This window comes from Tyto alba, unplaced genomic scaffold, assembly GCF_018691265.1.
Source record: "Tyto alba isolate M040663 unplaced genomic scaffold, T.alba_DEE_v4.0 Super-Scaffold_2, whole genome shotgun sequence".
Lineage (NCBI taxonomy): Eukaryota > Metazoa > Chordata > Aves > Strigiformes > Tytonidae > Tyto > Tyto alba.
The window spans coordinates 7,667,043-7,681,095 of NW_024881282.1; the positions used below are offsets into that span (position 1 = coordinate 7,667,043).

General features: G+C 36.6%; 1 protein-coding gene across 14 annotated transcripts in view; it reads left to right on the forward strand.

Moving 5' to 3' along the window:
- Nucleotides 1-14,053, forward strand: part of DLG2 (discs large MAGUK scaffold protein 2) — a 1,033,591-nt gene that overhangs the window by 391,543 nt on the left and 627,995 nt on the right. For 3 of the 14 annotated variants that reach the window (XM_042793331.1, XM_042793322.1, XM_042793314.1), the window contains one exon: nucleotides 12,505-12,585. The exons of the other annotated variants lie outside the window; for them this stretch is intronic. In XM_042793331.1, coding sequence (XP_042649265.1) covers nucleotides 12,505-12,585 — 81 coding nt within the window. The remainder of the gene's footprint in view (nucleotides 1-12,504; nucleotides 12,586-14,053) is intronic. 14 annotated transcript variants of the gene reach the window in all.

Genomic DNA, 14,053 nt, shown 5'->3' on the forward strand with positions numbered 1-14,053 from the left:
TGGGGTCAGTAGTGTCACTGTTACTGCAATTAGATCGATAATGCTTGCACAGTGTGAGTATCCTCTGTTTTGTGTACAACTTATGGCAAAGCCCAAGTGTCTAGAGGAAGTACCATGTTCAAGGTGGAGGAAGGACTACTCCTTTTTTTAATAGTGTGCCTAGAGATTGATAGCACAAAAGATTGAGTTTCCCTTTACTGAAAAGACGACTCCAATGAATGTTCTTCTTTTCTGGTATCTTCATGCTACTTCTGTAAGACTCAAAAGCCCTCATCTGGAGGGAGGACTTGTTGAGGAAGGCTATTTGCTGCATACTTTCAGTCATAAACATCAATGAGGTTTGTAGGTCACCTCTTCTGAAAACCCAGAGCCTAAGTTTAGAGCGAGGATCCTGAGTGTATTCCTACACTCAGAGCTAACTCAAGTTTTCTGAATATCCAGGCAAAGTTTGGACTTGGCCTGAAAGAGCACAGGAGAAGAGGGATGAACCAGGAAGGAGTGAGTGGAGGATAAGCCTGGTGTGAAAGACTGGGGACTGCTAGTTCTCCCCACTAAATGCATGTGGGGCAATGGCTGTTGATGGAAGGGACGAATCAGATCCCAGAAGTGTTCTGCTTCTTCCCATCCCTAAGTGTCAGACTACACCAAAAGCTGGAACAGGCTAGAGTGAAATCGCACAGCTTGTGCTAGGTTGATTGCTGCCATGGAGGTTAACTTATCAGCAGCTGAACCACCTGGTTTAACACTGACGCAGCTATTTCTATACTTTACCGTAGTCATTTGTGCACAGTGGCTTCAGTTTAAAATACCCCTGCCTAGGAAAACAAGTTTTGAACATGTTGAATAAAGTTATTGCATTCGGCTGTACCCATCAGATAAACTGAGTTTCTGCCTAAAGAAAACATGAACACAATTAATTACAAGGTAAAACTAAATTATTGAAACATTAGACTTCTGTTATTTTAATGATACAAAACCAAAAAATTTGGAGGTAAAGTTCCCATGGCAACCTTAGCTCTGTCTTCTATGTGCAGTGGATGTGTAGGTATGTTTGTGTAAAATAAGATCATTCATTATGGTCAGAGGGATTTAGGATTTGCAGATCAGGAAGATGCTAATCTGTCCAGAAATCTCATCTTTAAAAATGATTTATTTTTGCTATTTCTCTAGCCAAGTATTGAAATATAGAGGAGATTTTGAATTTCTGTCCAGTCTGATAAGTATTCATGATAAAACATAATGCTTGAACAATTCATATCTTGTCATAAATCTGATCTATCATTTTTCAAATTTAGCCACGATTGTGACAGACACCCTGCAGTCATGAATCTCAAGAGCTGGTAAGATGGAATTAGCATCCATGTTTTTTTCCAGTGAGCTCACTGGTATCAAACATTTGATTACAGATTGCACTTTGATGCTAGCACTTAATACTGCAGAGCTAATCTCACCCATAAAGTTTTTTAAAAGTTTTAGACATCATTTGCCTATCCATCAAGTATTATGGAGGATGCAGCAGTCTGATGACGTAGCAAAATTGTCTTCAGTCCTCCTGTATCACCTGAAGGAATAGCATTTCCAGCAGGCATTGACACTCCCTTAATCATCTCCATCTGCCCGCCCCTTGCCTACGTTCAGTTTTTCCAAAATGTACAAATCAGCCATCACTCATAAATTAAGGCCTTGGCAAAGCAGTAGGACTGATGATCAGGGTGAGGGAGGTGTTTAGTGCTGATGTGGAGAGAGACTGAGAGCTGTAAGAAATTTGAGCTATTTTGTGCAAGCATAATGAATAAGGGAAAGTTTTTTGAAAAAAACCCACATATTATACTCTTCTGAAATGTGTCTGGATGGTGAAGGCATTAAAGGGTACTATTCATTTTTATTACTGTCATGAGATTCAGTGAATGGCATGTTTGTGGTAGAGAGCTTTACAAGTATTATATAAAGTACTTTTTCAAACTAGAGCTTCTTTTTTTTTTTTTTTTTTTTTTCTTTCTGTGGTTGCCCTGTATATCTATTTTCAGTGACGTAATTCTTCAGGGTAGTATCTCAGAAAGAGGGTTAATACTTTAGAGGAAGAACTGAGGGTGTATTATTTTTCCTATACAAATAAATACACAACCCTACATCTACTAAATATGACCATATTATTGCTGAGCTGTTGTATAAAGTCAAAAGAGATAACATTATATATACATAACATAAACATAATGTATGTATAAATATGTTGTAAGCAGGTTCACAGAATAATATGAAGATTTACAAGCTTCTAAAATCCCCAAAATATAAACCTAAAGACAGAAGAAGTAAGAGTTCACTCTATTTAGGAGATGTGAATATGTAAAACAGGTATAAATATTAACCCACTCAGAATTCATCTAAAGAGAATTGAGAAATATTAAGAAAGAAACTTCATACAAATTCCATTCTATTGTCATTAGGGGGATTAAATGTTAGAAAAATTAAATTGGGAATGTCTTTAAACAGTGACTCTCCTTTAAATGTAGGAAAGCTGGACCTACGGAGGTAAAGCAATTATTTCTGTTCTTTAAATACGCATTTTTTTTTTTCCTGTGAGTATGTGGTCAATGTCTAATACTTGGCATCCTGATAAAATTAAAGAGCATAAATATTTCCTGCCAACGTTTTTCTGAATTGGTATATTTTATTTATTTGGATAAAGTACGAAAGCTAAAATGTATATTTATGCCCCTGAAGGCACTCAAAATTACAGCATAGTTATATTCCCAAAATATCTTTCATCATAATTACTTTTCTTTCGTGTATAGTAACATTTGCTGTATTTTGTTAGAAAGAGGTTTGAAATTAAACTTTAAAATCAAGTAGGATCTATTTGAAACAAGCCTCACGGCAGATCTCTTCTACATTAGTCCTCTCTGAGATAACCAGTGAATGCCTCTGTGTTCATGTCAGTAAGACACAGTCTGTGGGTCATGGAACGTGACATCAGATTTGATTGGTTATTCCCAGCTAGCTAAAACCAGGCATAATCTAAATGAGACCTCTTGCAAGTGCTGTCAGAACTAAAGGATTGCTGAGCACAATTCATAGAATGAGTTAAAAGGAATAGAGAAAATGCACAGAGAGGGAGAGTGAAACACTTCAAAGCCAGCCTCACCGGGGTTTAAATTCTCCAGGAAGGTGGAGGACAATGAAAGCAACACCATTTTACTATTGCAAGCAGCAAATGCCAGCAGAGGGCAACTTCTTTTCTTATAGCCATTGGTTTGAAATCCTTCATATGTTTGGTAGTTTTTGTTGCTGCAGCCAAAAACACTATAAAACTGAAGTAAAGATGGATGAGGAATGTTCTCTACCCCATAAGCATGAAATATCAGTAGTTGTTTTAATCAGAGATACAAAAGTTTGAGGAAGGTCTGTGAGTAAAGAGCCATCTGGCATTGCTGAGGGGTTGAGTCTCCAATGAGAGACCATGTTGACTGCATGTGCATTGAGATGTAAGCATAGTCTCCTGTACACCCCACACAGCCAATCCTCAGTGTGCACAGTGAACACGTGATGACTCTATATTCTGTATTACATACACCCTGTGTTTGTTTTCTCACAATCATTCAGCTGGAGCTCTTCCAAGAGCTCATCCAGCCTGCTTAGCTGTCCTGTAGCAGAAAATAGTGGAGGAGGGATTGAGCGTGCCAGAGTCACATCCTAACACAGCTCTTGTGATTAGGAGGGTAAACAATACTCAGGAACATCAATAAGAATCCTAAAAGGAAAGATGTAAGAATTTGACAAACAAAAGAAGGGATCAAGTCCAGACACAGGGTAATGGGTGGACAATTATATTCAGATTCAGATCCTCAACACTGTAGAAGAGCTAAGTGTATGGCAACACAACTCTGACTGCAGCAAAAAGCATGGGGAGTTCCAGAGGCAGAGTTAGTTAACAGAACTGCCAACTGACTGAGTGTCACAAAAGGAAAGATGTGAGAAGGAGGATGGATTATATTGCTTTGCAAAAGTTGGCAAGAGCCAACAATATGTTTTGTTCAGATGAATCCTCATAGGAGCAATGAGCAGCAGTTCATTAGGAGATAAATACACTATTGACCTGGAAGTAAATGGGACATTTATGAAGTTGGACATGGTACACACACCATTATGTTGCCAGAAACAGTTGTTTTCATTGTTAGAATAGTACAGGCTTGAATACTGGATAATAAATTTACTACTGATAGTAAAAGAGTTAAGTGCAGCACTTACTGCCATTAAAGAAGAATACCCACAACAGTGTGCAAAAGCTAAACAGGGAGAGAGGTCTCTGAAGACCAGAGTTTACTTTGGAGACTCCACATTAAGGAAGTATTGAACCAACTGGATGGATGATCAGCACATTGGAAGACACTCATCTTGTCGTTATACTAAGGAAAGCATACTTCTTTTACTAGCAGAAAATATGGGAATTATTTTTCCTCATTAAGAAGCTGCATTCCTAAAACTGAAGGAAGCAGAGTGGAGGTTGGAAAAATATTCTCCAGGAGTAATAAGCCTGCCAAAACACAGACATTTAGCAGCATTTTAAATGTCATAGGGCATCTGAGACATCCCACAATATGTCTACGGTAGATATGTCACCACACCTATAGGAAACCTGTGCCTTTCTCCAGTGACAGCTGAAGGCTAGACAGGTCTCTCTGGTACTAGAATGGCATAAACACTCTTATCTCAGCTGATGAGCATGGTTATAGTCTCCAGATCCATCAGAAAGCATGATGGAGACCAACCAATCTCTAATTCACACATTTGGGTAAATATCACTTACCCTAAGGATCGACAGAGCGAGCGCAGTTATTAGCTTTGGTAAGGAAAAAAAAGAAGGGAACCATGCTTCAGTGAAAATTTATGCCAGGTGTTTTTATGAGCTTGATTCATCAGCAGGTACCTCAGAAGAACAATACTTTCTATGCTTTTTCCATCCCTGGAAGATACTTTCCTTATATTGCCATTTGAATTGCACTGGACAAGTAAAATGTTTTTGCAGAAAGCATATTTGTGATATCCTCACAAGCAGTAGGACCTAGAAAGTTTAGAAAATCATGAGCAGAAGCTCTCTGGAAAAAAAATGTGGGCTTCTGGGACAAAGCTGAACTAAATTCTGTTATATGTTATATTTGATTTTTGGTGGTACTGATAGATCATAACATTGATCCATGTTAACACTTATGTCCTCAACACACATGGTTTCTTTGACGGGAGAGCAACACAGGGACATTAACATTTTAATCTTACTATAGAGTTTGTGAAGCTGAGAGAATTAGAGGATCTTATTTCATTTATGATCTTCATAAGTGAAATAGTAAGTTTCATTCAATCCTCTTATTCCAGTCTGTGAAGCCTGGAAATCACTTTGGCATTACAAGTGATAAAGACTGAACAGTTTGCTGTAATACAGAAGACTTTAGATTGTTGGTACAAATATCTCGTGCCCCTATTCCTGGGAAATCAATCTAAGCTAATATTGACCACAAAGCAATTGCCAAAACAGTTTGGGAAATCCCCACTTTTCCACAGATAAAGAACTTTTTTTTGGTGTATATTAAAATGTATGATGCCTGAACTGAATATAAACCTGTAAGAGAGCTGCTCATTGTAGACAAAGTCTCTCATATATTTGACAAAGGTTTAGTAGAAAAAATTGTCCCAAACCTAAATTTGTTTCCTAATAACTGGAATTTAATAACCAGTCTGGTCTCAGAGGAGGTGTGCACAGAAGCTGCCAGAGCAGATTCAAGGTAAGACACTGGAAAATGACTACATTTGGTAGTGGCATGTATTTAACCCTATTACCAATTTTGGGAAAAATGCCTGGAACAGATAGAAATTGGACATTAGAAGGATGATCTCCAAAATGTTAGAGAAAAATATGTTAAAATGAAGGTCATTTAGACTGAACCCACCAGAGAAGGTCCAAAATATACTAAATTGGCTTCAGCTGAAGAGCAGTATTGCTGATCTGAAGTCATGCAGGATATACAAGCCTATATGATGCAAAAGATAAATGTTGGCTGTTAGAAAAAAAAGGCTCCCTGGAAAAAAAAAGCTTTTATTTGTTCATATTTTTCAGGGTGGCGGGGGTGTGGGGGTGTGGTGTGGAGAATCTTATAAACCTGTGTATTTGTGCTTGATAATTAGCCTTTATCAGAAGATGCTCCTGTGAAAGAGGAACTTATGCATATCAAATCCGTTTTTGCCATAGATAGTTCAACTGTCTGAGTAGTATCTGAGAACAGACCACTCTTTACTGAGCGTGTGTTTAAGTACTTTTCAATAACAGTTTAATCATGTAATCTCTTAACCCCATAATTCTCTGTCTAAATGGCTGGTGAAAATAATGTAAAAAAACCTCAAAACCACTATTGCAAAATCAGTCAAACTATGATCCCTATTCAGCAATTTCAAATTCCAGAATGGCTCCAGTGAAGTGAAGTTGTTATCACTGATAACTCTGATTAGTAGAAACCTAAAACCAAGCATATTTGCTTTGCTAGAAATCACCCCTAAAGTCACTGGAGACTTGCAAATGGGAAACTAAAAAGACATAGCAAAATAATTGACACAATTTGAATGAGGTCTTGGGTGCTCATACTTTATGTAATGATATTGTGAACCTCTGATAATAGAATATGTCTGTGTCTACACTGCTCAACAGAAGGTCTATTTGCACAATCTGGCTCATGTCCACTCTACTTAAGTCTGACCCCTTCTAGAGTAGTTTTGGCCTGGAACGAGCCATCTGGAGTGACTAAAACCTGCCAGGGCTTCAAGTAACATCTAATAGTGAGGATAGTGAGGGTCCAGGCTTGAGCCTGTTACTCAGCCCCCTTTTTTTTTTAGTGATACGGCTGTTTCCAGGAGTAGTGGTATTACAGCATTGCAGCAGGTTGAACTAACCAGCACAGGTAGCATTATGAACAGGGAGCAACCAAAACAAGTGTTTTCTTACCCATTTGACAGCAGTAGTAAGGATATTTCAGTTGAGATACGTTGGACAGAAGCAACAACTCTGGAAATCTCCAAGCTAATTATACTCCTCTGGTAAGGTTACTTATTAGAGTGACCAAAAGTTTATTAGCTTGTACAGCCTTTTAACAATTAATTTTAAGATGGGAATGAAAGGCATGCTTTGCGGACTGTTGCTTTAATGGCTGAGTTTCCTAAAGAGTATAGTAATATATTGTTTCTAAGCCTTGATGTACAGACCTGACAGTGAATGAAAAAGATCTCTTAGAAGACCCCTGAGCACCAGGCGGTCACTGAATGCCCCATGAGCATCAGTCAACTGAATTAATTTTATCCATTTCATTAATAGATTATAATACTAGGATTAGAGAGATGTGTTTTTGCAATAATTATATCAATATTTTTCTTATGTTGATAATTAATTGGAAAAAGAGGTGGTTTATGGAATGAAAGTTTAGAAAACATGATTGTCTAGATTAGCAGTGAAAAGTAGTAGGTTAGCAACAGAGCAAGCATATACTTGGTAACCCACATGAAGGTCTGACATCTCTGGTCTTATCTGATACAGTTCTTTCACTTGGTTCCTCACTTTTCTTTCACTTGTTCCCCTACTACTCTCTTTCCCTCCAGCTCATCAAGATAGTATTAAGCAGATACTGATATTATATACTATCTAACCAGAACCATCCTTGATGCATCTGTGCAAGCAGATACATATGTTAAACTGCACTGAACTCCACAGACTTCTTTGGACCAAGTGATGCTCTTTTCTACATTTCCTCATAAACCCTTTGTTTTTACAGAAGCAATTGGCTTCACAGAAGATAAAAGACATTATTTTTTTCTGGGCTTAAATCCCAATGTAGATTCTTTTTCTCTATCAGTTCTTCTCTGTCATTCTTTTGAACCCTTCTTTGTCTGTGCCTTTGTGCATTCTGTATGGCTTTATAAGTTCCAGTTTTATTCTATGTCAAAAATATTTGTGTCAGTCAAATATAATGATACATGGTAACAAATGTAGAAGCTTTAACTTGGTCACAGCTGCCACTTGACAAAGCCATTTTTTGGTGCATTAGGAGATGAAGCCAGAACTGTTTTAAATGCAACCAGAAAAGTTGCTGCCTGTTTTCCTGGGTCTTTGGGACTTTATTTTTTCTTCAAACCAATAGGGCATGAGACATGGAGGCAGTCAGATCTTGGCTGAAGAATTCTAGATGCAGCACGTCATCCCAATCCCCACATCCAGATCAAGAATTAGAAAGGGAGGCAATTCGTAACATGGTTATTATGTAAAACATATGCACAAACCGAGGCATTGTGTACACTAGCATAATCATCCACTGCTGACAATGAATATGCTGGTGCTGAATGTGATTAACCTGCAAGCACAGCCAAGAACTATTCTTGTTTCAGGAAGCCCATGTTAAACCTGACTGCTTGTGAAACTGTGTTCAGCACTGCCTTAATTGCACCCACTGCTGACACACATTGTCAATAACAAGCATTTTTGCTGCTGTAGACAAAGGTAGAATGTAAAGATGTTGCAGTGAGCCAAGGTTTGAAAGCCCTCACTTAGCTTGAATGCTCCGGATTTAAACTACTGGGGAAACTTTATGTCTCTGGCTATTTATTATTACATACAACATGTTCTTGGAAACCACTCCACATTTAACAGCAGTTAAACCCATCTGCTGCTCCTGAATTTTCATTTCATTCACAAGCCTGTTTTAAAAGTATTTTTGGACTTATTGCCAATGTGATATTAACTGGTTATTATTCTGTTGTAAGTTGGTAAAAAGAATGACTCAAATTTTAAAAGTAAACTGCAGCCTCCTATATATTTTTGAGTTTTTCATTGAAACTTGCCTTCCCCTCATTGTCTGACATAATTGAATTTTTTAGTTTAAAAGCAATTTCTTGCCACAAAATTTCATCACATCATGCTAAATGCTGATTTTAGCAACTAGTAATTGCATATGTGTAAATCCTGCAGAACTCATCTAGTAATTACATCATTGGCATAAGGAACAGACTTGAGCTTAGCACTGTGATCACAGATACTGTTCAGTATATTGAAGTTCCTGTAAGTGCAACAATTTTTCATTGCTTTATTTAAAAACTCTATCACAATTTTCTTTGCATGTCTCTTCTCCCTGGGCTCATGTTTCATTACTGTTATTTGGCATTACAGTACTTCAATGCCCTCTACATATGATCAACGGGAACTTTGTAGTTCCTAAAGATTTTCATGAGATCTTCTTCACCTTATTAAGACTTTTTTTAAACAGAAAACTTGATTATCCTTAGTTCTTTGTGTGGCTGACTCATTGTATGATACATACTGTTTGATGTTCTTGTATGAAGGTAATTTTTGTTGGACCAAGGGACTTCCCAATATTTAATATGTGTTATTTTTTTTTTTTTCCCATGGCACTAAATTGATCTTTCCTTTATCCACAGATTAACAAAGCTTTCCAGACTATAGGAGTATTTAAACCCTTCTAACATGGAATACCTAGACACTGAAAGTTGTCTGTCTCTAGGTCTTGTGTAAAAATTTAACTGAATTTTTAAAAGTGAGTTATCCCTAGGGATCACAACTGTCATGGTAGTTCGTAACATTTAAGGTAGCTTGAATTTTTATTTTTTTTTTTTTTTTAATTAAAAGAGGATTTAGATTTTCTATGCAATAAATCCCCAAAACTTTATATTTAAACTATATATTTATACTCAGTAACAGCTACTAACAACAACAATGTCTGCTACCAAATAGAAGACCTCCTTAACAAAATAATAATAAAAAAAAGAAGGCTCGGTTGTCTGTGATAGGCATCTAGTGCTATTTTAGATGTCCTGCAAGATTGGAGATGTGCATGTGGCTGTCAGAAATGACAGAAGGAAACCCATACCCTTCTGAAGCAGCAGCTGGAGACAAAGTAATACCTTAGTGGATCTAATGACACAAGACAACGCTATTTGGAAAACTCAATCTCACCTTTAAGGTTGTCTCATTTGTAACATGCAATATGATGCCTATGAAGAATGCTGTTTATGAATACTACCTCACTTGCATTTGAGTAGAGTTTATTCAAAAGCCTATTTTTATTAAGGATTACATTTCTACACTGTATATGGCACTTAGTTCCATTCATACAATCTTACTTTGAAAGCAAGTGTGTGTATATATATATATATATATTTATATATATATATTATATTAGCAGAGAGAAATGTGCCCTTTGCTGTTAGCTGGCTATTAATCATCTGGTTCCCAATTAAAATTGCTGAAATTACTAGGGAATAAACTTCTCATGGATGAAAGCTATGAAGTCATAGCATATAGGACTGGAAAGGATTTGTTTCAATTTTTCAGCACCCTAGCAGTAGAGGCTTTTTTCATAGCAGCAAATTTAGGATGATTCCTCTGGATTCTGTCCTCAGTGGAGATAACTTATCACTATCCCCATGTAAGATCCTGATTTCAGTCTTTCCTAGGTTGTGATTTCTGAATCCCTCATCACTCTTTTCTTTTCCTGTAGATTTCCTTTGACTTTTTCAGCACCCATCTTAAAATAAAGTGCCACTAAAATGATACAGTTCTGCTGGTGTCTCCTCATCAATGATTACAGCAAAATAGTCATAACTCATGTCCTTATACATAGCAATCATCCATATTTTAAAAGAAGGCCATTTTGCAACAGAACCTCACTCTTGTCTCCTCCTTAGTTAATGATCTCCACATAGATGTTCCTGACTCAGTTTTTTTGTTTTTGTGTTTTTTTTTTTTTTTTTTTTTTTGTATTTGGCATTTCTTCTGTCAGAGCAGTGCTTACTCTTCTGTGAGCATTTCTTCTATCTTTGTTTATGAAACTACACAATCCTTTTCAAAAGACTCCAGAACAAAATCTACAATTTAAACTACATATATGCGGAAACTTGCTGTAGTCAGAATGCATCATCCCTGGTGGACTTGTCCATTAAATGTCTCCCAGTTGCCTCTGTTACTTGGTCCTAATAAATGGGAATCCACAAACACTTATTCTGCTGTAAAAGAAGTTATTCCAGATTTTGTCATGTCATAAACCTTGTCCGTATAAGCTTGATCGAATATTTAGACCTCAATTCATCTCACTTCACTGAGGTGGGAATGCATCTTCCAAAGAGCGACTCAGTGCATTTAAGCCCCCAACCATTCTCAGGAGTTACCTGTGTCTCAAGGGACTCTGCTACTAGCTGACACATCTAAATGCCTGAAGCTTGACAGCACCAGTATAACTTTTGGTTCTTAAGAATACTGTAGTATGACAGCAGTAATATTTTTAAGCAAAGCTAGAAGTGCCTTTTCCTTAGACTATAATTAATATTTAAAAATGTTACACCCTGAATTTTTTGACGATTAGTAGCCATTCTTTATACCAACAGTGTTTCGAGACTTCCCTTAATGACTTCTTAGGCTAGTCGTTTTATGCTTGCTATTAAAAAAAGACTTAATCTTGTAGGGGAGAGTGCAAAACTGTTACTTTTTTGTCATTTTCATTTTTAAAAAGTTGTATTTTTAAATAACATAGAAACAAAAAGTCTCTGAAGTAATATACTACAAGGTGGTCAGCATTATGTATGCATCATAATGAATGCAGCCTTTGTGAAAGTGCTTTTCAATGCCTTAAGTATTAAACATTCTGGGGAAAAAAAAAAAAAAAAAAGATATGGGATGCATAGCTACAGACATGGTAGTTTTGCTATTAAAAAAACCTGCAACCCTGGCAACATAAGCCTCCCTTTTGCTGTCAGGGCTCTTCCATATTGCTGTTGCTTGTTAAGAACTTGTGTTTTCTACAACAGCATTGACTCATGCCTAGGTGAGAGCCTGAATTCATTGTAGATTTTCAGTTTCACAAAAAATTAAGCCTGATGTTCATTAAAAGCAAATGTATAGCACCCTACTGTTAAAACTTCACAAACTCATAGCGATGATTTTAAAATTTAGAAGCAACAGGGTTATTTATAATTTTAACCAGAAAGAGGTGGACTGACAAGAGAATGCTTATTTATCTGTTATAGACTTTTTACTTGATTTGTTAATAATTACTTGAGATTGGTAGATGTTGCATACTAAGAATAAAACAAAATATAATAATACAGTGTTAATTCCTGTAAAATATATATCCCTTGTTTGTTCTCCCTTGAAGGATAAATAGGTATTCCATAGATATTTATAATCAATAATATGCACTCACATTTTGAATATTATATATTATAATGCCATTTCATTTTTGTTAAAAAGCCTCTGGGCAATTCAACACGTATTAACACCAATTTATGGCTTGAAAGGAATAGATGGCATGTCAGAGTATTTCCCAAAGCATTTACAGCAAAAATAACTGCCCAGCCCCCAAAAAACAACCTGGGAAGCAAAACCACACAACTAAGCACCATATGCAAACACAATGAACAATCTGAGTTTGGAACGTGTCCTGAGTAGATGTCTCTATGTACTTCCAGAAAGGCCAAGAGGAAGAAAATCCCACAGGTAGAGGCCTTCAGCTGGGACCTTTTCCTGAAATGGAATGGACTAATGCACAGGTGAGAGTAGTGAATTTAGCTGTGAGAAATAAGTGAGGAAAGGAAATAGTTTCCGGATTGCTGCTTCATAGTTTTGCCAGTTTTTCTCACCAATGCTCCCCTAAACCCAAAAGCACCTGTTTCAAGTTTAAAAAAAAAAAATGCGTGAATCCTTCAATAATTGCCAAGATGCTGTGGCATGTAAGAAGCCTCAGCTATATACTGATCAAACTGAAAACAATTTGGGCTATTAGGAAAACAATTTGGGCTATTAGGAAAACAATTTGGCCTCATCTAACTTCTGACATTTGAGGAAGTAAACAATATTGCCACGGTAGTCAATGGAGAGACTCTTCCAGAATGCAGTTCTAACCTGTTTTGGATGTCTCCTTTAGATGGAAGTGGATCATGTCCCCGAAAATTATTGTCTCTCTCCATTGCCTAGACATTCTTTATGGTCAAATAACTTAGATGTAAATGTCTAGACTTTAGTTATCTCATGTGGTCAGGAAAATTTGTCTTTTATCTTTTTGAAATTTCTTTTTATGGTCTGTTTGCCTTACAGAGATACAATCAATCTCTAACATATAACAGGCAGGACCAACCTTGGATATAGGACAGGAAGACTAAGTATGTTTATGTTGCATAGTGCTTCTATCATGGACCTAAAGAGCCTGACAGACAAAAGCATTGTTGAAGTTGTTTGGCTGTCTTTTTTTTTTTGTCAGAGTTTTTTTGATAGAGGAGTTGTCATTGAAACCAGAAGTACAAAAAAATCTCCAAATCAAACAAAAATGCCAATGATGCTATTGCACTGGGATGCTAACCTACATAAATTTGTCTTATCAAAATATTCAGTATAGTTTATGTTGCATTTGTGTTCTCAGTTTTCACCGTATGCCCTCCTGCCATTATGATAATAGATGTGTGAAAAACTTGATATTTTGATTGTTTGACAGCTGGGTCCTTTGCAATCTCAGGAGGAAGAGAAGGCAGCTTAAGATATCAGGATAATGCACACTAATGGGATATTTCTGGTAAAAGTAGTCTAAAGTGTTATATTGTTGATGTCCAGATTGCTATCCTTTGATTTCAGAGTTAACAAGACACTAGGATAAATAGGGCAGATCACAATTCTGAGTGACCCTTGAACAGTTCTCTGCCAGCTGGACATCAATTTATAATGGCTTATGATGTGTAGGTAATTTTCCTAAATGTAAGGGCCAAAAACATGTAGTGCTTAAGGTGGTAACCCAGGATGAATTCAGTGGCAAATATAACAGATAGGATATTTTACTGTACATATCTGGACACTCAATTTCTGCCTCCTGAGATTTTTATGAAAGGCTTAATGAAGCTTATTTCTTGGTTTATTTTAGGTGCACATAACAAATTTTTGCTGCTTTTTTGTAATACCAAAAATAAGAAATTAAGCTATTCAATCACTGTTTAATTAATTGTGTCATTTATTCATACAAAGATGAACAAA